Genomic DNA, 27,072 nt, shown 5'->3' with positions numbered 1-27,072 from the left:
TAGATACGCCGTTTTGTAGATACTATAAGTAGGCATGAGGTTGCTGATCAGGGTAATTCAGCAAAAGACCCGAAGCGTTTAGTTAACAAATCGTCTATTGATTGTCAGGGTCCATAATTCAGCAATACTACTCTGTAGTCAATACCGAGCTTATGAGGCTATCGCCACAACCAAAAAGCCGCTTCAGGGACGGGTCTATGGTGTTCTCCATTATTTCCAAGCGGGGCCCGCTCCGCTGCAAATACAGGGTTTTGAGATCTTGGATCGGGCTGTTCGCGTTCGGCATTTGAACGGGCAAGACGCAATGGCCGGAAACGTTTATTATGTAGGTATTCTAGAAGTCCCCGGTCCGGTCCGGTCATATCTCGTCTTCTTTGAAGATAGGAAGCGGAGCAGATAAGGATGAAATGGCAGAATGTGGGGAAGCGGGCAGAGATGTCTGAATCAACCGGGAACAAATGCCGGCCCCACATGTGTACAGGTAGGTAGGTACTCCAACAGTTCATGACGATAAGCGGATGGTAGGATGACGGATATTCAAAAATATGCCCTTACTGTTATTATTATACTCATCACTGTGGTTCTCAGTCTTTCCATCAATGATATACAATATTCACATAGACTCGGACAGGAGTTCCAGAGCCTATTACATCCGCTACATAGTTCTCATCAGAATAAAGTATCTGTCATCTCAATCAATGAGGGATAGCATACTCTCAGCGGTGCATGTTACCCTACCCAGGCTATGTTGCACTACTACGTGCGTGGTTGAAGGTTGGGTAGTATCATTTATATGGAAGATCATGTCCGGTAAGACATTGTATGTGAGATGCGTGGTAGCTGCACAATGTGTGTAGAAGGGCAAAGGTGTGTCCAAACGAATCACGTTGCCCACCTTGCAGCTTCTGGTAGTGACCAACTCCGGGTGTTCTTGGAACTTGCCGAAGTCTGAAGTTTCCATAGCTATCCTCTCCAATCTAACCACCGGAACCGAGATCTCGGCTCCAAGAACCAATGATCCAAAAATGCAAAATTCTGACCCAGAACCGCCTAGCTCGTTTGGTTTACCAGAGACCCCGGGTCCACGAAGTACCATACCTTATTAGCATGTCTTTATAAAACCTCGTTTTCAGGAACGTTTCTATCATTCACAATTGATGATGACTAAATCTTAGACCTAGAGTCTTGGACTATATCTCTACATGTCGCTATAGGGTAATTGGAGAATTAGCTGTTGTTCTCAAGACACTAGCGTTGTGCAGCACTAGGTTGTTCTCGTATCGGCAGTTTTGGCTTTAGTGTTTCGTTGTTATATTTATATTGAAATACGGAGTACATGATTTGATATTCTCTTGTAGCCTATGTTACTCTGGATGCTATCCATAGCACCGGGGAAGGCGAAAGAGAGATCAGCTGGTTCTCATCTACGGAGTAGTCAGCCTGTCACTCAAGAGGAGCGCCACGTTCTTGACGCCATGATCTGACCCCAGTAACACAATTTCAAAATTAAGGCAGTTGATAATAAAGATCAGAAACATGAGAGACATCCATAATATATAGAGGCGTAGGGGAAAGGTCTTTCTGGTGTTAATGGTATAGAATTTCCTGCAACGGTTTCCCAAGTCTTACATAAGACAGCTACCTAGGTACCTGTGCAATTTTGGCGGGTTCATCAAGACACAGACTGGCTAGTCAAGGCCATTTGAAATCAGCCAACACTTACCACTGGGGCTTTAGAAGCACATGCAGATAGAAATTAGTTTGTTTTGCCATTCCCTCTGCCTATTAGTATGTTCACGGCTACGATCTACCACCCGAGAAGGCGTCTAGATAAAGTAATGTAGAGACTATACCGATACAATAAGCTTCATAGCCTCATTTGTATGTCTCCCATCCCATATTGAGTCACCAGTGACATTTTTACTTAGATTCGTCCTTGGCCAGCAGGTTTTCCACTCTTTTGACCTTGTCCTCCGCCGTCTGTTTCTTATCCGTTCTATGACGAGATCATGATTAGCATACAACCAGACAAGACACTATAGAAATAATGCATATGTAGGGCGGTTGAACTTACCGACTACCGACCCTCATCGACGACTGAATCCTGACTACGCCACGGCGATGCACAACAGCATGTGCTTTTCCCACAGCCGCCATTACCTCGTTCCATGACCCCTCTAAAGAGAACTTGTTAGCTTTATGCACCTGGAGCTGTGAATTGTGCTGCAGCAATTAGAGCATAGGATTGGTGCAGGCCAGAAATAACGCACCCACGGTGGTACCAGCAGAGTGAAGAGTATACTTCAATCCACTCGCCTTGAGGACCTTTTGAACCTCAGCAATATCTTCGGCAACGGACACAGTTCCAGTTCCGATCTTTTCGTTGTCAGTATCAGAATATCTGCAATCCCAACGCTTCAAGGGACATGAAAAAACCAAGACTCACAGGAAGAAGGCAAAAGTCGACATAGCACGACTCTGGCGTAGCAATACTTTCGTAATCCATGGTCAAAATCCCAGGTTCCAGTTTGGGTGGTATGAAATATGGTTGAGAGTGAAGGTGGAAAAAAATAAGAGAAATATATCGATGTGTGTTGTAGGCTTCTGGGTCTTGGACTTGGTCTAAATCGCTGCTAATTGGCTGACATGATGTTGCAATCATTAACGACTTCATGATGTTGAAAATGCTGATAATGTTGCTGACGAGGGGCACAGCTGTGCATTATTCATGAAGTACGTATTACCATTCCCAGAGCAATTTTCAGTCAATGTGACATCTTTATACATTTCTATTGAGAGTCTATCATCAAGGTAAATGCATATCATCCGTCTAACAGGTCAATCTTATGCCACCGTATTCGCTACCAATTTATCGACCCATCCCCTCTGTCCCTAGTCGTAATTCAATCTATGAAGATGCAAGCTTGCTATCCCAAACGCCTCGCTGTATGCCCATGTGTCCGAACCGGATTAAACGGCAGGTCTATTCCGACCTGTATAAATAATGTCGAGAGAAGAGTGAAGACAAAGAAATTGTGTTCGAATGCTGAAATGCATTCAAGTCTTGAGAAACTTTTTATACCAACAGCACTGCGGCAGCGACGAAGGCAGTCAGGGCAACCATCCCGACTTGTCTGTCAGTCGTGCTGCCAATCGACTCATCCGAGACCTCCTCACGCCCAGTGGCGTCAGAGATACCGTTCATCCTGTCTGTAGCTGCGAGAACCTGACCCTTCTCGAAGAAGTCTACAAGCACAAAGTTGGGTACAGCACCCCAATCCTGTCGGCATTCCTGAAGATGCTTGCCCAACTGACCATCCTCACTGGTACCATCACTGTTGACAGTATCGATGTTCTCAGTGTCAGGGACGAACAAGTCAGTGTTGTCTGAAAGACTCTGATACTTGAAATGATTGACGAGACCCATGTAGTTACTGGCCATGGCTGTAGCACCATCCTTAATCTTGGAGGGGCGGTCGACAGTGCAGTTGAAGCCGGTGAGAGAGGGAACCTCAAACGCTGTCTCAAAGACATAGTCGAACTCTGGCATCAGGTAGGGGTACTGGGTCGAAGCATCAATATTGGTAACGAAAGTTACGAGGCGTGTGCTGTTATCGATCATGGACTTAAGAGTAGGCCACTCGCTGGTCGGTTCCTGGGTAGCGGGTGCGTAAGCCAGCTCAGCAATACCGGAACCGTTAATGGCTTGACCAAACTCATCAGGTTTGGCATCGTCGGAGTTGACGAGCAAGAGAGTGACAACCTCATTCTTGTTGGCCTTCATCCACACGTTGATTTTAGACAACCAGTCCTCTAGTGGGCCAGCATCGAGAATACTACAGGAAGTGTGACAAAGACGGAGGGTGTTGTTTTCTTTGTGTACCTGGGCCTGAAGCAGACGAAGACCAGCGTCAAGAGCATCAGTAGCGTTGAAGTTCTGGTTACCTGCAGCGGCGAGCCCGTTGTTGCCATCGCGGAGAAAGGAGCTTCCGTGAGCCCCCATGTGTGTGATGTTGTTATAACTGCGGCTGCAGAGGTCTGGAGAGTTGTTGCATGCTGTTGAGGAGCCAGACCCTGACCCTGACCCTGAATTTGATTGTGGGAGAGCGTAGACGGTGGACGTAGCAGCGAGAACTCCGGCCACGACGGAGAGAAGTGAGGACTGGAGCATGTCGATTGGTTCTTTATGTGTGATGGTCTTATCGAGAATATATGGGTTTAACGAGGCAGAAGAAAAATATGATGATACAGAAGATAGACAGGAAGTAAGAAACAAATCTAAAGAAGGAGATATGAGGTTAATAAACTATGAAACAAAGAAAACAACATTTGCTATGGAGTATGTCATGAGGTAGGCTGTAGGTCCCCGTAGGCATAGGGGATGAGATGGTTGCTGTCCGTGCTTTCAAGCTGACGTCGCCCCGGTCCAATTTTCTTTATTTTTTGTTCGAGGTTGGGAGTTGGCGGCGGTTCAGTGAGAGCCATCCAGTGGGAGCGAACCAAAAGAGGCCCTGGATATCCACTGAATACCCACTGCCCGGAACACTGGAGTGATCGCCAAACGACTGAAAAGCCAAGACGTTGAAGGTTGGGGCTGAGGTCGGGTCAGGTTTCGAGTGGTCGATGCTGCTGCGCCCCTTGAGACGTAGACGTCAGCAGTGGATATGCCCTGGGTATAGGTGTTGTGTTACACTTCAAACGCCGACGAGACAAATTAAGAAATACCCGTTTTGCTCTAAACGTCGTAAACAGAGTTGACTTCTGTTTGAGATACAGTTTGAGATTGTACCTGTCGAGCAAGCCCTAGGTACTAATGTATGTTTTCTAAAGCATAAAGCATGAATAAGGCATTTGCTGTATCCGTAAATCGATGTTACTTCATGCCTGGTTGGCCAGTGTTATCAAACGGCGCAGATCAACATGAACCGTTTATTCATGCTGCCGTCCAAGGCTCCAACCACCACGGTTTACGATGCAGCTCAGCGAGCAGCCACATACATATCACATGTGTAATGATTTATTCCAGGATGCCAAGAATACACACTGTACCTTACAATGCGGGAGCCGAGACGTTGTCTCGGCTGCAGCCATTTGCCCCTCCACATTCCGGGCATTTTGAGAACGCCTCGCCGCCAGCGAAATTGGATACCGTTGGTCTAATGTGTGGTACTCAATTCTCTCTCGTATCTGATATTAGCCCCTTTTGACTCAACGAACTGGATTTTCTCAGGTGTGCCCAGAAAATTGTGGCACCACTGAACTACAGAATCACATCTAACCTCAGTTTCTTATGCATACCACGACAAGCGGCCATTCCTCGTGAAGGAGGAGGTGGTGGTGGCGGCTGGGAGGCTGAGCAGACAACGTTTTGAGGGGCATGATCTATTTTTATCTGTTTCATGCCATTAGCTTCCGCGGGCGGCGACCTACCTACATTAACGTGGCGGCTCAAAATGTCGACCAAGCATGACGGTCCTGACTTTTCAATGTATCAAACACGATGGCATGATGGCTGGTATATGTAGGTATCCGGTTAAGGAGATACAACGTGCTTCTTTCACTTGACTAAGATAGATTTCAATAACCCCTCGATGCAAGTTCGGTAACATTTTTCTTACATGGCCATTAACAATGCAATGAGGGGCCCCATCGCAAGACTGCGTATATCTATACCGAGCAAGTCCTTGTCCTTGCGTACTCTTGCTTACTCAGGATCACCGTATTCTTCTTTCTTGTCGACAGAAGCCGCGGCTTCAATCTCTTTCAACTGCTGTTTCCCCTCCTCTGTTGTGGCGTCAATGATTTCTTCTTCCAGGCTCAAAATGTTGGCCTGTCAAGCGATTCGTTAGCCCGTGAATTATAATCTTGTCGGCAAGAGTTGGCAACTTACCTCGCCAAAGAGACCCACGAGTTCCTCAGCCTCGTCAATCTTCATTTCACCGAGCACTTTGTTCACTTCGTCCAAGTTGCCCGTCTCCAAGGCCTTGCGCATCTCAGGCTTGAAGCTTTCGAAGATCTTCCGCGCCTCCTGCTCTTCAGGGTCCTCGCTGTCCGCTGAAGGAACCTTGATGTTGATGACGGTACCAGGCTCCACGGCGTGTAGCTGAATTTGCTCGACACCTTCGGCTTGCCCTTCTTTGGCTCGCTCGGCTAAGATCTCCCTTGAACGTGTTCGAATCTTCATATATGTGTCTTGGACATCCTTATAGAATACGTCCTGTGCTTGGTGCCCTTTGGTTGTGATGCGTTTGAAGAAAAGCCCGACACCATCCTTGCCAAGAGCTCTGCAGTATTGTAGAAGCAGAGCCTGATGCACCAATTGCCGCGACAACTCATCCTTGTTCTCCAGAGCAGCGTCAAAGGCCTGAACCAAAAGGCCATCTGTCTCCCTCTCAACCAACAACTGAGGATTCTGCGACAGGAACTGGAGGCTAGCCGCATAGTCATTTGCTTTGATGGCGCCGAATTTCTTTCCAGCCGGGGATGATTCGATATCGCTGTCATCGTCCACCTTGACGTGTTGGTTTCCGGGTGCCGAGCTGGACGAGGTTTCAGTGAAACTAGGATTCAGAAGCTCTACCTTTGTGGAGTCCTTCTTCTCTTCTGGCTTTGACTTGGCGACATGCGAGCTATCAAAACCTGTGTGAATGCCCTCACTTGTGATCTTTCGGCCTTCCTCCTTCTGCAACTCCTCCAACTTAACTACTAGCTGTTTCTGCAGGTCCATTACCTTATCCTCGTGTGACTGAATCTCAGAAATCATAGCTTCGTATCTGTTTTCCGGCTTCTTCTCATCCAAAGCCTTATTGACTTGGTCCAGGAGCGTTGCCATCATCTTAGTGTATGATGGTTGTTCCTTCTCCTGGGCATGAACACCCTCGGGCGGTGAAGGCGGCTTGTCATCTTTTGGATCTCCGGCTGATTCCATCACGGCTTGAAAGGCAACTTCTGCTGGGTTCCTGGTGACAGCCTCGGAGGCATGGGCTCGCAGCGATGCCAGAAGCCCAGAAATTCGCTTCAGCAATCCATCGTTGACCACACGCTCATACTTGTAGGTCTCGATTTGCAACTTTCGGTGCTGTCGCTCCTGGTGAATCTGATTCTGTTTCGCGCGGATAAACGATCGCTTGTCGACATTAGGATGCACTTCAATGTCGGAGTCGTCACTGAGTTCCAGTGCGTCCTACCAAGACTGTCAGGGACGGGATCAAGCAAAGAGGTTCCAAAACTTACCCATTTACTATAATCGACCGGCATGTTGTAGACTTTGGTATGTATGAGTAACCGCCTTGCAAGTGGTATCGCGAGATGAGTTTAGTAAGGAGTGCTGATTTTGAATAAGGCCGCAGGAATGGAAGTTTCTGGACCTTACATCAGAGCTCTACCATGATAGCGGGGTGATTATAGGCAACCCCACTAGGTAGTACGGCTGTGGCAGACTGTGGCTGCTGTTTGTACCAGCCACAATAAAGAGAACCCAGGGTGGACAAGCTACTCAAGTACTGTGAGTCGATCACATCAAACGAGGGAATCGTAACATGGATACTATGTAAGTTTTCATTGCCACGTAGCCAAACCAGACAACAAATAGTATCCTTAGCAATTATTCCACAAGCAAAAGTACGCCTTCGCTAAATGAACGATCTAGACTATTGTACACATCAACATTGACGGGGTTGCATACCATATTCTAGTGGACCACCGTCTCGTCCAAAATTCGTCAATAATGCTGCACAATGTTTTCAGCAAGTCTGGGAAGTCGGCCTATTGCCTACGACATCGTCTTCATGAAGTCATCCAGGTCGAAACTCTCCTCATACTGCTTGTTATCCCAAAGATCCCCTAAATCATCCAGCCATGCCTTCTTGCCTGGTACACGCACATCACCTGTCTCGATATCGACCATATCCTCTTCTCTTCCTTCGATGTTGTTCTTCTCCTTATCAGCTAAGAGGTTTGGTGCGGCATCTCCAACATTAAATAGATCAAGAATCTGATCTGTGTCCATCGTTGAGAGGCCAGCGTTCTGTTGATTTACGACTGTTGATGCGACATCAATCTTGAAACGTTGGAGGTTCAGAATTTTCTCCTCGAGAGTTCCACGTGTGATTAGGCGGTACACGTTCACCACTTTCTTTTGACCGATACGATGAGCTCGATCCATAGCCTGGAGATCCTTCTGGGGGTTCCAATCGTGCTCCACGAAGATGACAGTATCGGCTCCCGTCAAATTCAGTCCAAGACCTCCCACGCTCGTAGTTAACAAAAGCACGTCATACGACGGGTCACTGTTAAACTTGTTGACGATATCCTGTCTCTTGTTGGCTTCGACCGAGCCATCAAGTCGTAGGTGAGATACCGAGGGCAATAACTCCTTCAATACCTTGTTTTGCACCATATCGAGCATCTCCTTCATTTGACAGAAGATCAACGCACGGTGGGGCTTGATAGGTTGGTAAAGGGGATCGTTCGAATCATTGCCTTCAACGCCAATACCGCAATCTACCAGTAAATCTCTCAGAGCAGTCAACTTAGGTGCGTGCTGGGCATCCTCAATAGAGGTTCCTTGTTTGGCGAGAATCTTCTGCGTCTCGTCGTAAAGAGTGCTTCCTGGTTTCATTACCATGGCAGGTGAGTTGCACAACTTTCGCATATACTGTAGGGCCTGGAAAATGTGTTGCTTGGCTTCTTTATCTTCACGACCCGCTTCGGCCTGAATCTTCTTGCCCTGTTTCTTCGTGAAGTCCTCGAATAGTTTTTGCTGTAGGTCGCTCAGGTCACAGTAGTAGTTCTGCAAGATCTTTGGCGGAAGATCGTTCAAAACCTCTTCTTTGAGACGTCGCAGCAGGAACGGAAGCACTTGTTTGTGGAGTGCTTCAATCGCCAAGGCACCCGCTTCCTGTTCCTTTGATGATGCCTTGCTAAATCGACTTGCAGCTATAGGTTTCGCAAAGCGATCCAGAAAGACCTTTTCAGCACCCAAGAATCCAGGCATCAAGAAGTCAAACAGAGACCAAAGCTCCAAGACATTATTTTGAATAGGGGTGCCGGTGAGGATAAGACGATGATTACTTGCCAACCTCTTGACTGCCTGTGTGATCTTGGCCTTAGGGTTCTTGATCAGATGGCCTTCGTCGAGCACAACATAGTTCCAACTATGTTTATCGAGAACTTCTGCGTCATTGCGGCAGACATCGTAGGATGTGACTACGATGTCAGTCTCGCCAAGTCTGGCTTTCATAGCCTTTCTCTCCGCTGGCGGCCCAACGTAGGCGGTCACGCTCAAGAATGGTGCATAGGTCTTGATTTCTTGCTGCCAGTGACCTGAAAGTGTAGGTGGGCAGACAATTAGGGACGGCAGCTTGCGGACATCCGGTGCCTGTGTCTTGGCAAACTCTTCGGCACGCTGATGATGATCACTGGCTACGATACAGAGGGTCTGTAGGGTCTTGCCTAGACCCATATCGTCACAAAGAATACCATGAAGGTGGTATTTATTGAGGAAATTGAGCCAGTTGACGCCTTCTTGTTGATAAGACCGCAGCTCAGCCTTGATGGCTACAGGAATCTGGAATTGCTCTACCTTCTTTGGGTCCAGCAGTTGAGCAATGAAGGTTCTCTCGCGGTCCCGTCCTTTCAGCAATTCCTCAGATAATCCCGGCGGGTCAGGAATTCCGGCTTCAAGAGGAACAAGTTTGACTAACGTGGCAAAGGATGTTGTTGCGATGAGGCGGATCTCGTTGTCAGAATCGCTCATTCGTCCCAAGACTGGCACGATCAAAAAGATGACATATGGCAAAATGGCATCTCCCATGACAGCAATTAGATGGTAGATAGCTTCGATTGCTCCTTGTCGGAAATTGAGGTCAACTGGATTATTGATCGATGGGAGAACCTTCTCAACAAGTGCAGTCATACCGTCGACGGTCATGACACTGCAGATTGTGGCCATACACTTGGCAGCCATATACCGGAAGACTGAAAGTTCCGAGTGCAAAGCTTTTATGACAAGAGGCATCATTTGCATGATGAAAGGTTGCAAGGCCTTATCCAAAGTTGGAGTCATGGTGCGAATGACGGACATGGCGTCGACAATCTCTTGCCCAAACGTCTGTTCGGGATCCTTAGCCTCTCCAGGCAGAGTGTCAGGCGAGAAAGCTCGAACAAGAGGGTCTTCCATGAATGTGCGGAGGCTGGGGACAGTTTCAAGTAGGCTAGCGCCGTAAGTTCTGGAGAGAATTTCGAGGGCTTCTTTTGCACCTCGTCTGGTGATGCGAGCAGCTTTAGCTTCGCGGGCCCATTTAGCAGCATCTGGGTGATCGACACGGTCCTCTTCCTTCTGCATGGACAGAACACAATCAGTCTTACTGGCATGAACTGGAAATTCAGGAGTCTCTGCAACTTCGACACAAGAGAACTTGACCAGGTTGGATACCACTTTATCGGCTGGTCCCTTTCTACCCTTTTCAGTGAAAAGCTGCACGAGTCTTGCAATTGTGTCAGCAGATCGAATTTGAAGTTGCTGGTTCTCTTCCGTTTTGACGGAGTCCATGATGCCCTTGATCAATGGGCTGGGTTTCTTGGGGAGTACTCTCATGCCAACCATTGCACACGCTGCTGCTGCCTTGACGCGGACATCACGAGCTGCCTTGACAGTCTTGGCTTCTTCAATGGCCAAGATGGTCATATCACGAGCGTCGGACAGCTGTTGGCTCGCTATCAGACGTTGGCCGGGAGGCATGGCCTTCTTCAATTTCTCATAGTCATCGCCGATACATTTCTCTGCGGTGGCAATGGAAAAGGCACTCGGGCCAGCTTCTGCTTCTCCTTGGACCACTACAGGCAGTGTCGGAAGTTTGCTGTGCGAAACCTTACCATGGTCTCTGAACAGATGAATGAGCTGCTGGCATTGTGTCCTGACTCGCTGGATGTAGTTGACAAGATCCCTGTATGCCGCTGGACGTTCTGAATCAATAATGCGTTGTAAATTCTCGAGGTAACGAGGAGAATCGCCCAACTGTTGGCTATTCATGGCAAACTCGTCGATAATGACGCATGCTGTCATCTGGCTGGATGAAAATGCTGACCCTAGGCCAGGAATTAACAATGCATCATAATCGTCAAGGCTTGCGACAGGGACTCGAGACATGATGAAGCCCATTGCCTTCGCAGCTGAAACACGAGAGCGAATCAGCACATCCATGCCAACGAGATCCACGTCGCCTTGCATCATGTGGCCATCAACATCGTGGGTAAGGCTGGCTGTAGGGGTGTCGTCGATCTTTGTGGATTTCCGGCGACGCTTGGGGGCACGATCAGACCCATCGGGAGATGACGGCTTCCGCGGTGTGTGCTGAGTAACTCCGGGCATAGTATACGTGCCACCTGATGGCTTTTGGAAGAGTGAGGCATTCATTGGGATCGGGTTTCTCGAAACACCGATAGGATGCAGAGTCAGTTGCATCATAGAATCGATGTGAGCTGTGAATTCGTCTGCAAGAACAGCAGGTTTGCTGGCTAGGCTCTCGACCAGAGACGTCCATAGGTCCAAAGACATGTTGAGGGCGTCTCTATCTCTTTCAACGAGAATATTTTGAAAGATCAATCGGAGAATTCTGCCGTTGAGCCACCCCTGTGAGGTCTCTGCGTCAAGTTTTGCGAAAGTCAACAATGCTTTCAACACAGCCACCCTCACCGACGTGATGGTATGACGTAAAAAGGGGTAGAGTCTGGGGACAAGCAGAGTGAAGGAACGTTCTTCATCTTGGGCGGCCGATGCCTTCATTGCTTCGAGCACCTCCGGGAAACCACACAGAGTCGCGAGCAGGTCCATGATTCGCCCAGTACTGGCGCTCAGGTCATCACCAAGATTTGAGAGACTCTCCCAGATTATGTTGACAAGTCCCTCGAGTTGTGTGGGCCGCAAAGTGACAAACTCCTTAGCCATGGGGATAAGCGTAGCGGCACTGACAGAACGGACATCGTCATCCATATCACCCAGGCCTTTCATCACCGTCTTTATTATGCCATCAATCATGTCGCTGTCCTGGAGGAGGAGGTCTTTCCTGACCGCGACAACATATCTCAGGCCAATCATCCCGCCATGGCACACTGACCAAACCGGCCTATCAAGCTTGAGATCTTCTTGCATAACCATTCTGTAGAGAATTTGGAAGGTGCTGTAAACAGATGACGATGGTAGATGTTTCAGAACGGATCCAAGAGACTGTCCAATTGTTTCCCGAATAGGCGCCACAGATGTATCAGAGCTGTAGTCAGTGAAGCGATCAAGCATTAGTACACAGCACAGCCGACAGGCCATATCATCAAGCCATTTCTGATTGAGGACATCATTCTCCTTCCTTGTCTTGTTGCGTAGCTTCCCTGCACCTCCACCATGTACTCGGATAACTTCACGAAGGCCCATGGCAGCTCCGTGTCGGGTTTCCCAGGAAGGGTCAAATAAGTCCACTTTGAGGAAGTCGCATAATCGGTCATATGGCCACTCGGCGCCCTCCATAGTCTCCTCCGCTTCCAGCTCGGATTTTATGGGTATCACTGGTCCTTTGAACTCGCTCACAACCTTAGTGTCCTCATCAACATCGGCAGGACGATCGAGGTTGAAGTAGTCGTTGACTTTGCTGTTCTTCTTGGTATCTCCATCTGGCATGGCCGTGTCATCACCCAGGTTATCGGATCCAGATGTCATTGAGCGCCTGACAGAAAGATCTCCGAATCCTCCCTTACCTTGGGATGCTTTCATTGCCTCTCTTTTACGTTTTCGTTTTAATACATTGAGCTGTCGAGAACTCAGTTGAGATTCTTCAGGCACTTGTGATTGAGCACCAGATCCGTCAGGACGAGCGTGTCCGTTCCCGTTTGTGGTGTCCATTGGTGTCATAGGCGCAGTAATGTTGTCGCCACCTGTGTATGCGATTTCGTCATCTTCATACTTCCTTCCAAGGAGCCCTAATCGCCCATTGAGAGTCTTCTTTTGATGTGTTAGTCGCGCTTGCGGATCGAGAGCTGCTAGTCCATATTCAATGCCACCGCCACGCAGTAGTTCTTTGCCGTATTTGAGAATCATCTCAACATTGAGAGACTCCAATTTGAAGAAACCATCATCGGAAGGTAGCTTTTTTACATCATCCTCCTCCTCTTTCTTGACATGTCCGTTTTCGGGCACAGGCTCCTCCTTCTTCCCTTCCTCGGGCGCATCTTCGGAATTTGGGTCGTAAATAGGGGCATGCTCTACAATTTTTCCAATAGCAGAAGCTGCGGTTCTCCTTGTCTCCCATTCTTTGTGCCTCAGATAAGGGACGACACGGGAGAGGAGATTGAATAATTCATCAGGGTGTTGCTTTTGCCAATCAGCAAGTTGATTAACAGCAGTATCACGGATGAGTCTCGTACTACCCGTTTCGAGGATACTGCAATTCTGTCAGTTTCAATTTCATGTAACAGGAGAAACAGCGCTTTAGATGACACATGACCGAGATATCATAGATCCGGGGGTCTGTTGGGATTTAAATAATGAAGCACACTTACGTGACTAATCTGTCAAGTCTAGATGGAGCGTCAGTACATTGGAACTATGTGGATATGATGTTTGGAGAAACTTACCTCGAAGCCATTGTATGTATTAGTTGGTTGTAATATTAAGCGCGTGTCATGGCATCTCGGTCGCTGTATCACAGTTGTCAGTTTTGCGCACTTTCAAGGAGTCAAGCCTTCAACGGAAACCAATGATATGAAGGCTGTGTCGATACAGATAGCACCCGGCGTGGCTGAATCGTGTAGCGCGACGCGACGGATGCAGTGGGTCGTCGGGTGTGAGATACATGCATCCGGTAGACGAGACCAAAGGCACAGGAAGATATGGGAACTTGGTTCAACAAGCGTCACTCTCGACTTCGTTCGAGTGATAGAGATTCTGAGAAGATAACAGAAAGACTTTGAAGGAGTGCAGCCAATTTGGTGGGAAATATTGATAAACAGGGGGGAAGATAGACTGCGCATGACGCAGTATGGGGACATAGCAAGGTATCATAATATATACCATAGTAGGTCGAAGGGGAATGATAACGATCGAAGAGGGGAAATTTCAAAAAGTGAGAGGCATTGGACCACTTACCGGTTGAGTTGGTGGTGAAAGGGTAATTCGGCGTCAAGCCTTAAGAGCCAAAGCGCACCACCTTGATTCGTATTGTAAAACTCAGCAAAGCTGTCAACACCAGTTGTTGCTTGCCGAAGGTCCCGGCCAAAACGAACTGGTAGTTAAGATATCCCAATCCCCTGTCTACACTGCATGCAGCATCGGCACTTAAAAGTCAGATTAGAGTGGATGTAGTGATGTTATGCAGAGGAATATGCTGCAATGAGACGTAGCCGATCAGTCGTGACGGTGGTCGGCAGTTTTAAGTCTTCAAATGGCTCTGGTTGGCCGGGCTGCAGGCACTTGGAAAGGCTGGGGTTGTTGGTGTAAGTTCTAGATGACTTGTATTGGATTGGATGGCCAAGTGTCCGGTCGCTGTATATAATGGCAATCAATAGGGGAAATCAGCCGGGGTTAAGGGATGATTGAAAATTAAAGTGGGTGCTGTCGTACTGGAAGTTTGCGATTGCCCGAGTAGGCAGGAGTGGTGCTTTTCCTTGGTTGCTGCTACTGCTTGCGCGCTGCTGCTGTGGTTCCGGGTGGCCAGCTGGAAAAATCGGGGTGGAGGGCAGGCCGGGTCTTCTATAAGTGAGTGCTTGTATTTTTATACACGCGGCGCGGCTTTGAGGAGCACGGCCAACGGTTTCTTTCGTTGCGCTCGCTTAATTTCCCTCTTGCCTGCTAGCGTCATCATTGGGCCCCTGCTCTTTTTCTTGTCTCTTGCTGCCTTTGGCCAACTTCAGCCCAGTCTACCCACTTAGAGCCCATCTCGACTGGCTGGCCCACTTAAGGTGTGGCCCATCCGTGCTGAGGACAATAAGACAGCACCAGCCTCATGGCGATCTATTGTAGACATGTAGAGGATGACATTGAGAAGGTCATCCTGCGGTTAAATAGTTAATCCGGGGCTATACCTAAAGCTCAAAAAAAAAGATTCCAATACCTATTAACAGTAGCTTTTTACTTACCCTATATAGATAACCAAGGTCGTATGGGCGTAGTAATATAATGAATAAAGGCAATCTCTCGACGCGGTGCTAACTTGAAGTTGGTATGGGTGAAACTTGCTATGATGATTTATAGCAGAATTGCACATCATGCTTGCATGTACAGTATACACAATATCATGGCTCAGTCGGATCTACAAGATCCAGCTGTGACAAGTGTGACAAGCCAAGCGCGTAACCTCTACTATAACTCTAGTAGTTGCGAAGACAGAGAACTACCTATGGATGTGTTCAAACTGGCTGCACTGAGATGTTGGAACGTGTCACTACCTAGTACATTGTAGGTAAAAAACACTTTAAGTTGCTATAGCTTATGTACTCAAAAATGATGTAACTACCTAGGTAGGTAAGGTAGTCATCATTTTACACGTCGAAAGTCACAGAATGATGCAGATCGCTGGCAAGGATAACTTTTAACGCAGATGACCAAAGCTCTAATGGAAAGAAACGAGGGTGAGGTACGGAGTAAAGCCACCTCAGTCTGGTTAGGTACGTAGACAGCACAGACCCCCGAACGCAGAACAGATACGAAGTCTTGCCTGGAAAGCCAGGCAGAAACCGCGCTCAGCTTAAGGACGCGCCAATGCCAACCACTTTGATCGCGGTCCAGATTCCAACGACGCGTCAAATCGCATCAAAGTGGCACGCAACCCTCCATATTGCATACTTTGTCAAGACTGCACAGTCTCTTGCAGCAAAGCCGTCTTGACATTTCGCATGTCGCGCAGGAGCGCCCGCGCAGTTAAACATGTACATCAAGCAAATCATCATCCAGGGCTTTAAAAGGTATGTGCATTGGCATCATTGCGGCCTTCGCATTCACCCAACCGTCCGGTTCATTGCTAATACTGCCATAGCTACAAGGACCAGACTGTAATCGAGCCGTTCTCCCCAAAGACTAATGTAATTGTCGGCCGCAATGGCTCCGGAAAAAGTAACTTCTTTGCCGCTATTCGCTTCGTTTTGAGCGATGCGTATACACAAATGAGTCGCGAGGAGCGGCAAGGCCTTCTTCACGAAGGCTCAGGCTCGGCCGTTATGTCGGCATACGTGGAGATCATCTTCGACAACAGCGACGACCGATTTCCAACTGGCAACAAAGAGGTTATTCTACGCCGCACAATCGGCTTGAAGAAAGACGAATACTCTGTCGATCGAAAGGTTGTCACTAAGGCCGATGTCATGAATCTGCTTGAAGCGGCCGGATTTTCGCGATCAAACCCCTACTACATCGTACCTCAGGGACGAGTCACCGCCTTGACCAACATGAAAGAATCCGACAGGCTGAACTTATTAAAAGAAGTAGCGGGAACACATGTGTACGAAACGCGTCGCGCAGAGTCACTCAAGATTATGAACGAGACCAACAACAAGAGAGAAAAGATCGATGAACTGCTGGAATACATCAAGGAAAGGCTTAGCGAACTCGAGGAAGAAAAGGAAGAACTCAGAGCGTTCCAGGACAAGGATAGAGAGAGACGGTGCCTCGAATATGCCTACTACCACAACATCCAGCTCGGGATTCAAGCAAACCTGGACGAGCTTGATAACGCCCGGCAAGACGGAATTGATAGTTCTGATACCAACCGAGCAGAGTACGCCGATGGCGAGAAGGCGATATCAAGGCTTGATTCAGAAATACACAAGCTGCAGAGAGAAATGGAGCTTCTGCAGATCGAAAGGCGACAAGTCGAGGAAGACCGGCGCGACGGCGCGAAAGCCTTGGCCAAGGCTGAGATGAAGGTTAAGAACTTGAGAGAAGGCCAATCTGCACAGGAACAAGCCCGAACACAACATGCAGCTGAACTTGAGTCCGTTCAAAATGAGATCGCATCCAAGGAGCAGCAGCTTTCAACCATTAGCCCGGCCTACAACCAAAAAAAGCAAGAGGAAGACGAAATCCGACGACAACTTGATCATGCTGAAGCCACACGTAACCGCTTGTTTGCCAAACAGGGCCGAGGTACCCAGTTCAGAAACAAGTCTGAGCGTGACGCATGGTTGCGGAAAGAGATACAAGAACTCGAACTCAACATAAGCACCCAAAAAGCCAACAAGATTGATGCAGACGAAGAAGTTGAAAGGGTCCAACAATCTATAGCACAGGCAGAGCAAGACGTTGCTGATTTACGGAGCCGTTTGGCCAACTTCCCTGACGAGAGAATAGCCCTCGAAGAGGAGGCTGCCAAGGCCCGCGACATCATAGATAAGCTTAACGATGAACGAAAACTTGTTCGTCGTGAGGATGACAAACTCAACTCAGTTATAGCCAATGCTCGGCAGGAGAAGGAAACAGCTGAACGTGAGTTGGCTCATGCAATGGATGGATCGACTGCACGTGGTCTGGCGACGATCCGACGATTGAAGCAAGAGCGAGATATCCCCGGAGCATATGGGACATTGGCTGAGCTGCTTGAAGTCAGTGACGCTTACAGACTTCCTGTTGAGCAAATTGCCGGCGCAAGTCTGTTTCACTATGTCGTTGACAACGCAGATACAGCCACTTATCTCGCAGATACCCTATACAGACAACAGGGAGGCCGAGTCACATTTATGCCTCTCGCCCAATTACGGCCCCGGCAAATTAAGCTTCCCAGGTCTAATGATGCCGTACCTCTCTTGAGCAAGATCAACTTTAATGAAGAGTACGAGAAGGCTTTTCAGCAGGTCTTTGGAAAAGCTGTCGTATGTCCAAACCTTACAGTAGCAAGCCAATATGCAAGAAGCCACGGTGTCGACGGCATCACTCCAGAAGGCGATACAACCAACAAGAGGGGTGCCATGACAGGCGGGTATATCGACCCTCGAAAGTCGCGCTTACACGCCGTGCAAGCCGTGAATAAATGGAGGGACGAATACGAAAGGTTGTTAGCGCAATCTCGTGATATCCGAAAACAGACAGAACTCAAGGATCAGGAGATCACAGCTGCTATGTCAGACCTGCAAAAGGCCAACGAAAGATTACGACAGGCTGTTGACGGGGTTGAGCCATTGAACCATGAACTGTTTAATAAGTTAAAGCATCTGAACAAAGAGCAGAGTCACCTCGAGGCCGCCAAGAAACGTCGAGATGCAGTCGAGAAGAACATGAACAGCTTCTTGGAGGATCTTGCCGCACATGAGGCCGAACTGGGATCCGACTTTAAGAAAACCCTGACTGCCGCTGAAGAACGTCAGCTGGAGGAACTCGGGACAAGCACCCAGGAGCTCCAAAAGCAGTGGAATGAACTCAGCCGAGCCCGGCGTGATCTGGAAAGGCAAAAGCAACTTCTTGAAGTAGACCTTCGCCAAAACCTGCAGATGAAGCTTGATCAACTCAATAGCCAGGCTTTTGAAGACTCGACTGGATCCTCGGGTGGTGGACTGAAAGATGCCCAAAGGGAGCTCAAGAAGGCACAAAAGGCACAAAAAGCTGTTGAGGTAAGTCTCCAGGAACTTGAAACCAAAATGGATGATACACAAGCGCGGCTCGAGGAACTGGCAAATGAGAAGGCTCAATTAGAGCAAGTGCAGAGTGAGATATCCGCGAGGATCGAGAAACAGCAGAAGAAGATGGACAGGAGCCTCCGAAAGAAAGCGGTTCTGTCAACACAAGCAGCCGAATGTGCACAGACTATTCGCGACCTAGGTGTGCTTCCCGAAGAAGCCTTCGACAAGTATGAAAATATGGACCCTAATCAGGCAAGTTTTGTACCAATCAACCCCAATGTGAAGTGACTAACGCGTTGGCAGGTCTCAACCAAGATCAAGAAGGTGAATGAAGCACTGAAGAAGTACAAGCACGTGAACAAGAAAGCCTTCGAACAGTACAACAACTTCACAACTCAACAAGATCAGCTTATGAAACGTCGTAAAGAGTTAGATGACTCTCAGGAGTCAATTGAGGTACTCGTCGAGCATCTCGACCGTCGAAAAGACGAGGCAATTGAGCGAACGTTTAAACAGGTTTCCAAGGAATTCACAACTATCTTTGGCAAGTTGGTGCCTGCTGGCCATGGCCGCCTTCTCATTCAACGACGGGCGGATCGTCGTCAAGAACCCGTCGACGAATCAGACGGAGAGGTACGCGGTGTTGAAAACTATACTGGCGTTGGCATCAGTGTGTCATTCAACTCAAAACACCTCGATGAGCAGCAGAAGATCCAGCAACTCAGCGGTGGTCAGAAGAGTAAGGCATATTACTCCCTTTGTGTTCAGCTATTAACAAGAGCAGGTTTATGCGCCCTTTGCCTTATATTCGCCCTGCAGGCTACTGAGAGCAGTCCCATGGTGATTTTTGACGAGGTGGATGCCAATCTGGATGCCCAATATCGTACAGCTGTTGCGGCCCTTCTTGAGTCCATCTCTAAGGAAATTGGTACTCAGTTCATTTGCACCACGTTCCGACCTGAGATTGTGCATGTCGCAGACAGATGTTATGGTGTGACGTTCCGTACCAAGACAAGTTCAATCGACTGTGTCAGCACGGAGCAGGCTCTTGAGTTCGTAGAGGGTCAAGCGAAGCCTACTTGAGAGGATGCAAATGTGGAGAACTGTGATCAAAGGGGCTTGTAAAGACTATAACTGCGGACGACGAAATGGCGTTGGGTGGCTCAAGATTTATTCCTTATGTGATTACGATGAAGCTGAGACTTTCTGGGCCGTTGTTAGATGGAACGAAATTAGGCGTGAAGCCTTTACCAATCCCGACGAGACGACTTAAGCTTCTTGAGTCCCAGAATACCCATATGAACATTTTCAGTGACTGCTTGAATATGATAGATCGATCTTTGACCTACTCTTATGATTTCCTGGCATCACACAAGGTTATCGCAGCTTAGGACAAATGTGCACAAGTGACATGTTTTGACTTATCGATTCTTGTGTACAGCAAGTATACATGATAATTATACACGCAGTATCGTCACTGCCAGTTCTACCCAACCTCTACTAGTTACCGATCAGTCATCATGTTTCGTACGCCCTTCCAGTACTCCTTTGGCAATTCCTTCTCCAGCTCCTCACGAGTCAGCCACTTGAACTCGGTGTAGCCAAAGGGGTTATCCTTAAGATCAGCCTGACCAGCCATTATCCTGCCCTTGATGAAGAATGTCTTCTCACCCTTCTTCTCGACGACGCCGTCGGCAGTCGTCTTGGGTCGTGAGACGACATGGGCGACTGGTACGCGGCTGACAATCCATGTGTTCATATTGACACCAGCAGCCTGATCGAGGACTCGCTTGGCGGACTATTGGAATATTTAGCACTACCCAACAACCCTATTCAAACATGGCTTACCTCATGAAGATTTTCATCCTTAGGAATTACATCAGCGGGGAAGCCCCAGCCGTCCTTACCCTTGACCACAAGATACAGGGTTCGATCGAGTTGACGATCCAATCTTTGAACATCACCCTTACGATCTGCTTCAGTCACACGATCCGCAGGAGGCTCAACAGGGATGACATCCTCAGGAGCAATAATCTCAGCATCATCACTGACACGTGCCTCGGCATCCCTGAGCAAGGACTTGACAATAGTCTCCTGGTTGCTAAGCTCATCGCCAACCTTAAGTTCGTCATCCCACGCCTTGGAACTCTTTCCATTGTAGACACCCAGCTCCTTGGCCACTGTGCCCTTGCGCTCCTGGACCTTGATGTTCCAGTCTAGACGGCGAGCCGTATCAGGTTTGAAGTATATACCCGTGATAAAAGGGGTGTTGAGACGTTCTTCGAGACGTTTCTGGTAGAAAAAGAAAGCGTTTTCAAAAGAATGGAGTTTCCGTGTCACCAGGGGTGGTCGCGTGAGAATTACACCAGAGCGAACATCGTAGGGCGGCGAAGAGCTAGTGGATGCAGGAGTAGAGGTATCGGTGGGGGTTTTCGCTACGGCTGCGGCGAGAGACGAGTAGAGCCGGGCTGGGTATCTAGATACAGAAGAAGAGGAAGCGCATCGTGCGCACAGATTAGGAGAAGCTGAGATGTTTTCTGTTAGTTACATGAGTCTTGGAGTGGGTTTAAAGAAGATCAATTGTTGAGCACAGAACAGGACAGAAGGAGGGAAATGTATGGACTCACTAGATAGCACAGCCTGAGCGGCTTTTGAACCCCGGCTTGAAGCTGTCATGCTGTCTGTCTTCGCTCTGTGGGTTGTGACTCCCGAACGTTGCGACTCTGTGATCGAAGCTGGATGGTGATATTCAACAGCGACTTCACGAACTTTTCGCCTGGGCCTGGACGGTACGTACCGCGGAGCGACAGGCCCGACCTGACCGGGAGTGGAGGGCCCCAGGCAGAGTCAATGCATTTATTCGCGCCTGAGGCAACAAGACACATATCATTGAAATAAATTTCCAGCATCTGTCTCCTCCTCTTCTTTCTTTTCCTCTCAAGGCACCATTACCTTATCGTCAAGACCTGTTTCCACCTCCAGAACGTCTCGATCATTTACGTGTGCCGAGAAGAAATCCGCAGTCTTTTTCGCTAGCGGGGCCTGCAAGAAAATTCTTCATCCTACCGGGTTCTGTTAGATAGATACTGCTGACATTTCATGTCATCTCAATAAAGCTTGATAGCTAACTGAAATACTACTCCTATCAACGGAGTTGTTTCAAGCACTTGGAACTAAGCTGTTGAAAAAAATGCCGCACATGTGGTAGGCCTTGGATCTAAGTCGGTCACGCTGCCAGCTAAAGGTGAACATTCTCGATGACCTTGACAAAACAACGACAAAGTGGCATACGCCAACGAGAACGTCGCATTAGAACGTGAGACTACCTAGTGACATAAGAGCCATAATGCAAACATGACCCAAACTTATGATATCTGTACATATATCGAACTCGCGTTGATACCCGATTTCAACTCCGTTGTGACACCACGCTATCAAAATGCAATGAATCATGCCCGCCTTTCGAAAGATGCTGGGTATCAAACCATATGGATCCCCTTGATGATGCCTGAACGCCTGCTTAACTCTTGTTTCCCGCCTTGATTCATTCTATCATTAAGCTAAGCAGACAATTCTGCAACTGCTTGAGCAACCTCCTTAGTTGCTCTGTTTTCCCATTGCCGTCGGGCTTCATCGCTCAATGATGCCGCGCCTTTCACCTCGTCATAAAGCTTTCTTGAAATATCTCTGTTGATAACCGAGTATTGCTCCGTTGTTAGTTTTCTAGACCGCCAGTGTGGTCGTAATGCGCCCTTGACAATCTCATTTATGCTGATCTTGTCTTCCTGGGTGATATTGGAGTCTGCTGACGGCTGTTCCTCTTTTTGAGCTGGTACCTCAGAGGGACGGCGTGGCCGTGGTTGTCGTAGTTCTAACGGTCGGCTCTCTGGGACCTTCACCAAGTGTGTCTCTGAATCGGACAGGTCATTGCTTGTATGAGTCGGGGAATAGTTTGCATGGGGTCTGGTTGAACGCGTCTCTGAGTCGCTGCGGTCACGGTTTGAACGAGTCGGCGAGTAATTCGCGGGGGCGTAACGAGGTTGAATAGTACTGCTGAGCGAGAGTGTTGGTGAAGTTGGTCGGCCGTTGAAGTTTGGCATAGGAGGAGGGGTAAGAGAAAGAGCCCGTGGGCTACTGTAATTTGATGGGGACGGAGATATCGCGGGCGAGAGGGCTGGGGATGAAGCCTCTGGTGCATGCCGCCACCCATTGGTAGTCATTATCTCGTCCTCAGACATGATGCTAGGCTCGAGTTCCTTCAGTAGTGATGAAACCAAGGGAGGATCGTTACTGCTATGGTCGACAGTACCATTTCTCGATGACGATCCATTGGGAACAGGTCGTGTTGACGAGGGTCCAGCCGGCGCTGGAGAAGATACAGAGCTTGAACCTTCACCATTCTGGGTGGGCAAGCGACGTGTTCGAGGGCGCTTGAGCTTCCTTTCGGGTTCTTGAACGGGTTCGCGCGGAGACGCAGTCACAGATCGTGCTTTGCGCTTGCGAGAAGTGGTGCTGGGTTCATCCGTTTCACGAGCACGTTCCAAAGCGCCCCAAGCTCGTCTTTCGTCAGCCGTTTCTTGTACTGGCTCTGGTGCTGACTGAAGCCGTTCGCTAATAGCAGAAGGTATGTTGTTTATGAATACGTCACGAGCGCCCAGGCGGCGGGCAATATCCATTCTTTGCTGCCAGCGTTCGAGTTCGCGTCGCCCGAGTTCCTGGAATCTCCTGTATTGCTCCAATTCCTCATCTTCATCATCGTGGTTGTCCAAATCCAAGTCGCTCATCTCGTAGAACCGCCCGGAAAACTGACCCCAGGCGCCTTGCCACTCGACATTTCGAGCTTGTCGACGGGCTCGCCTTAATCGTGCTCGAGTTCGTACATGGTAACCACGAACGTTCCGGGGGTTCGGACGTCGCACGTACGATGGACGAGGAGATTGTTCGCCAGATTCAGTGGTCCTTGGCTCTTCCACCAGTTGAAAGAGGTGAGAGCACTCCATACAATACCAATCACCGTCTGGAATGGCCTCAAGACCAATACAATGCGTATGGTAGGCTGCATCGCAGCTGTCGCACAGGAGAAGAACATCCTCCCTTTCTGAAGAGTTGCAAATAGGACATGGGTTGCCTTGCTCTTCCTCCTCTTCGTCTTCGGGGTTTTCGCCAAGCCACTGTCTTACATCGAATTCAGCAACCTGTTTTTTATCTTGGACATCGTATTTCGAAATGACGGTACCTGCAGAAAAGAAAGTGTTAGTGAATGGACATATGCGAAGTGGGAGAATAAGCTTCCTACATACCATCGACCCCGTTGTACACCCGAACTGAATGGAAGGGATTACGACAAATGGGACATGTGTTTGTCTTTTGAGCCCAGGAACGAATACATGCATCATGAATAATGTGATTACACCCGTCAAGTGACGCAACTATGTTCAGATAATTGGTGTCATTCTCAAGAACATCTGAGGCTGTGGAGGTTGTGGTTGGAATAGGCGCGGACTCGGGTGCGGATGCGGGCTCGCCGCCAGAAACACCACCACCAGCATCACTCGCAGCTACAGTGAGGGCAGCTGGAGCTTGGAGGGCAGCCGAGGGACGGGGCAGAGGATCCAGGCATATGATGCACTGCTCCGCTTCAGACATGATGTCGAAATTGATAACGCAGATCGTATCTTGATGAAAACATGTAAAATAAGATCGAGTGAATTAAAGACGATTCGAGCCGTCGATTCGAGCAGGCGGTGATGGTGGTAAAAGGGAATGGGATGGGATGGGATGGATGGAGAGGTCCCGTCGTGATCGATTAGGCGGGATGGCTCGTTTTTGGGGGGGCAAAGTACCGTAACTTAGCAGGCTGGCTTAGGTTGACACCCGAATGGTGATGCATTAGTGGACAGGAGCCCTGCAGGCAAAGGCAGAAGAAAATATGAGAAAGAGATCCAGCTCTAGGGGAATGGGTGTTTTCAAGGAACCTAGGAGCCTAGCAGGGACGTGATCGGGGCCAATGAGCGCTCACCCGTCCTGGATCAGCGCCACGCCTGGAAGAAATAAATGTTAGGTTATTATGTGCCTGCAGAGCAAAACAAATGCACGGTGGGGAGAGACCCTGATGACTTTTCCGAGTCCCGGGCTCGATACCGTCCGTCCTTGGTCATTCGGCCCAGCAAATGGTGTCCTTTTTCACTACAAGCTGGCGCGACTGACTGGGCGCATGGTCCTAGGTTAAGGTAACTTAGTACCAAGAGTAGGTAGCTCTATTTACATTGGACAGGGGTAGGTATGCACAAGACTGTAGTCGGTCAGCAACCTCTATCAGACATATTATTTTAACAAATCAATATTGAAGAAGGCAGCTCATGAATGTCATATAAAAAGAAAAAGTAAGAGGTGTTTTGATTGCAACTAAGCACAGTGACCAAGGGACACTGTGTTTCTGCTTGAAGTAGAGTTTGAATGCCTACCAAGATACAGCGGAGCTTGAGTCAATACATCAAAAGTGTAAGAACCGACGTGAATTCATCGACGATTACTCCGTTGAAGCTGAACCTTATCGAGAGAGAATGGATCTCAAGAAGGAGTCAGACTGTTCAACACAAACCTACCAAACGAGAACTTGCCGTGCCCTCAGTGCTTTAGACCAAGGAGATTCACGGGTGACTGCGCACTAACACAACACATAATGGGCCAAAGATACGTATCCCAGATACCATCGAGGATGACAGTATCCTGTGTCACAATTAGAGGGCAACACTGGTACGGCAAGCATCCAAATTTAGTGCAATACAGAAACCCAGAAAGCTATGATGCAAACTTGCCATGGCTCACGAAGTCAGAACCCATCTCACAAGCCAAACTTGACAGTCAGATCTCGTGGCAAGATACTGTCCATGTTGAGAGTATTAAAGACTTCTTCCACTTATCATACTGCCCCCCACAATACGATTTGCCTAACTGCTTCGACAATGCCCCAATGTACTAGCCAGACGTGTTTATCACTGAACACTGCATGAATCATACTTCTTCCGTAACAACATGTCTCTTGCCAACCATGTCTTGTGAAAACTGAGAAGTTCAGACAACAGAAAATAATGGGTACATCAGGTCGTATGAGGTTTAAGAGGATTTAAATGATTAGGCTGATCAGGGGAAGAGATCTCACAGCTCATGTCCCTCGACGTAAATCGGATCAGACATAAATGCTGTCGAAATCGGCTCTGATTACTGGAGAAGAATGCTCTACCGTACTTGTGAGCCCCACGGTACGCAGCAGAGAGTGACAAAGGACATGCGGCGGCGTAAGATACGGTCCTGGCATGGAGCTCATGACCTAGACACTTGGGGGATGGCCAAGAAGAGGTTACCATGTTGGCGTGGGACCTGTTCGTATCGTTCAGTCCAGTTTCTGGCCGATAGTAGACTCCTGCGATGGCTGAAAGATGACAACAGTTCTGTTAATTTATACTTGCACGGAGCGGGAGAGTTGTTGAATGGGTCCGAAGCCTGCAATTCTTTTTTGTTCATTGCTAATCGATCGGCTTCTATGTGATCGAAGATCGGGTGTTGACGTCCAGATCGTCAACTCGTAGTGTAGGCACGAAATCCATATCCCCCGTACACCATACCGAAAAGCAAAGCCGTTTTCTCCTTCCGCTAGAGCCCATCCTTAAACCTCAGCAATCTCTCGGAGACGTCGCAGAGTCGATCGCATGGCGGCAGCGGCAGGTGTGCTATTCTTGGTTAGTGGTCCATCCTGATATGCATCATCCGATAGAGTTGGGAGAACGAACGCAACGGTGTAAGCACCACCAGCAACGGTGCGCTTGCAAGACTTGCAATCCCAGATGCCAGTAGCCTGTCGCTTGACGGTGACCTTTCCGCAGAAAGTGCAGGTGTACTTGGCGTGCTGGGTAACTTCCATCTTCTTGACCTGCTTTCGCAGGGAAGCACCGTAACTAGAGACCGTGATGTTAGTTTCGATCGTGTCAATCTACCCAGTCGTTGCATATCCAAGCTCCTATCCTGCCTCGTGCCGCCCTTGGCCGACTCGTGGAACTTTCGATCTGTATCTGCGGCCTGGCTTGTGCGAACCTTGGTCCACCGCCTGCCTTTGAAACAGCTGCTGGGACCATGAAGAGAGCCACGGGCAGTGGAGGAGTCGTTACGAAAGGAAGCAGGGGAAACCGGTATCGATATGCTTCGGATATGGGATTTTCGTCGTGAAACTTACCGGGTACCGTATTTACCGCTGCGAACTTGTTAGCTGCCGTTGCTCTGATGCTGAGCTGAAGGACAATACATACGTAACACCGACCTTCTTTGTTCGCTTGGTCATCTTGAAGGATATGTGTCGGACGTCTTGGAAGGAATAAAGACGGCGGAGGTGTATGTTGCTCGACTGTTGGAGGCTGACACTGAATGTTGAGGAAAGAACTTGTGGTCCTTAGGGCAAGCCCATTCAGGAAGCGAGTGGGTCCCACT

The 27,072-nt window shown here is 48.7% G+C and overlaps 8 protein-coding genes; 1 reads left to right on the top strand and 7 right to left on the bottom strand.

Moving 5' to 3' along the window:
- Positions 1–1,920: 1,920 nt before the first annotated feature.
- On the bottom strand, positions 1,921–2,506 carry FFUJ_03121 (related to ECM15 protein, involved in cell wall biogenesis and architecture; the record flags this gene model as incomplete). XM_023574933.1 has 4 exons in its annotated part: positions 1,921–1,996; positions 2,075–2,177; positions 2,271–2,376; positions 2,447–2,506. The coding sequence occupies 4 exons, from the start codon at positions 2,504–2,506 to the stop codon at positions 1,921–1,923; spliced, it is 345 nt and encodes a 114-aa protein (XP_023428204.1).
- A 570-nt stretch (positions 2,507–3,076) lies between these two features.
- On the bottom strand, positions 3,077–4,171 carry FFUJ_03120 (uncharacterized protein; the record flags this gene model as incomplete). Its single annotated transcript, XM_023574932.1, has 1 exon — positions 3,077–4,171. The coding sequence occupies one exon, from the start codon at positions 4,169–4,171 to the stop codon at positions 3,077–3,079; it is 1,095 nt and encodes a 364-aa protein (XP_023428203.1).
- A 1,533-nt stretch (positions 4,172–5,704) lies between these two features.
- FFUJ_03119 (probable Hsp90 co-chaperone Cdc37) lies at positions 5,705–7,257 on the bottom strand (the record flags this gene model as incomplete). XM_023574931.1 has 3 exons in its annotated part: positions 5,705–5,830; positions 5,891–7,183; positions 7,234–7,257. 3 exons carry the CDS (start codon positions 7,255–7,257, stop codon positions 5,705–5,707), a joined length of 1,443 nt encoding a protein of 480 aa, XP_023428202.1.
- A 514-nt stretch (positions 7,258–7,771) lies between these two features.
- On the bottom strand, positions 7,772–13,634 carry FFUJ_03118 (probable MOT1-transcriptional accessory protein; the record flags this gene model as incomplete). XM_023574930.1 has 3 exons in its annotated part: positions 7,772–13,430; positions 13,549–13,566; positions 13,624–13,634. 3 exons carry the CDS (start codon positions 13,632–13,634, stop codon positions 7,772–7,774), a joined length of 5,688 nt encoding a protein of 1,895 aa, XP_023428841.1.
- A 2,276-nt stretch (positions 13,635–15,910) lies between these two features.
- On the top strand, positions 15,911–19,674 carry FFUJ_03117 (related to SMC3-required for structural maintenance of chromosomes; the record flags this gene model as incomplete). XM_023574928.1 has 4 exons in its annotated part: positions 15,911–15,948; positions 16,020–18,852; positions 18,895–19,330; positions 19,376–19,674. 4 exons carry the CDS (start codon positions 15,911–15,913, stop codon positions 19,672–19,674), a joined length of 3,606 nt encoding a protein of 1,201 aa, XP_023428201.1.
- Positions 19,675–20,095: 421 nt separating this feature from the next.
- On the bottom strand, positions 20,096–21,267 carry FFUJ_03116 (related to MRPL17-mitochondrial ribosomal protein, large subunit; the record flags this gene model as incomplete). XM_023574927.1 has 3 exons in its annotated part: positions 20,096–20,389; positions 20,440–21,116; positions 21,219–21,267. 3 exons carry the CDS (start codon positions 21,265–21,267, stop codon positions 20,096–20,098), a joined length of 1,020 nt encoding a protein of 339 aa, XP_023428200.1.
- Positions 21,268–22,151: 884 nt separating this feature from the next.
- Positions 22,152–24,237, bottom strand: FFUJ_03115 (uncharacterized protein; the record flags this gene model as incomplete). XM_023574926.1 has 2 exons in its annotated part: positions 22,152–23,827; positions 23,892–24,237. The coding sequence occupies 2 exons, from the start codon at positions 24,235–24,237 to the stop codon at positions 22,152–22,154; spliced, it is 2,022 nt and encodes a 673-aa protein (XP_023428199.1).
- A 2,020-nt stretch (positions 24,238–26,257) lies between these two features.
- FFUJ_03114 (probable RPL43B-60S large subunit ribosomal protein) lies at positions 26,258–26,926 on the bottom strand (the record flags this gene model as incomplete). XM_023574925.1 has 3 exons in its annotated part: positions 26,258–26,546; positions 26,822–26,839; positions 26,895–26,926. 3 exons carry the CDS (start codon positions 26,924–26,926, stop codon positions 26,258–26,260), a joined length of 339 nt encoding a protein of 112 aa, XP_023428198.1.
- Between the last annotated feature and the right edge of the window lie 146 nt (positions 26,927–27,072).

Source organism: Fusarium fujikuroi, chromosome FFUJ_chr03, assembly GCF_900079805.1.
Source record: "Fusarium fujikuroi IMI 58289 draft genome, chromosome FFUJ_chr03".
Lineage (NCBI taxonomy): Eukaryota > Fungi > Ascomycota > Sordariomycetes > Hypocreales > Nectriaceae > Fusarium > Fusarium fujikuroi.
The sequence above is the reverse complement of the archived record's forward strand: the minus strand, read 5'-3'. Positions and strand labels throughout refer to the sequence as shown.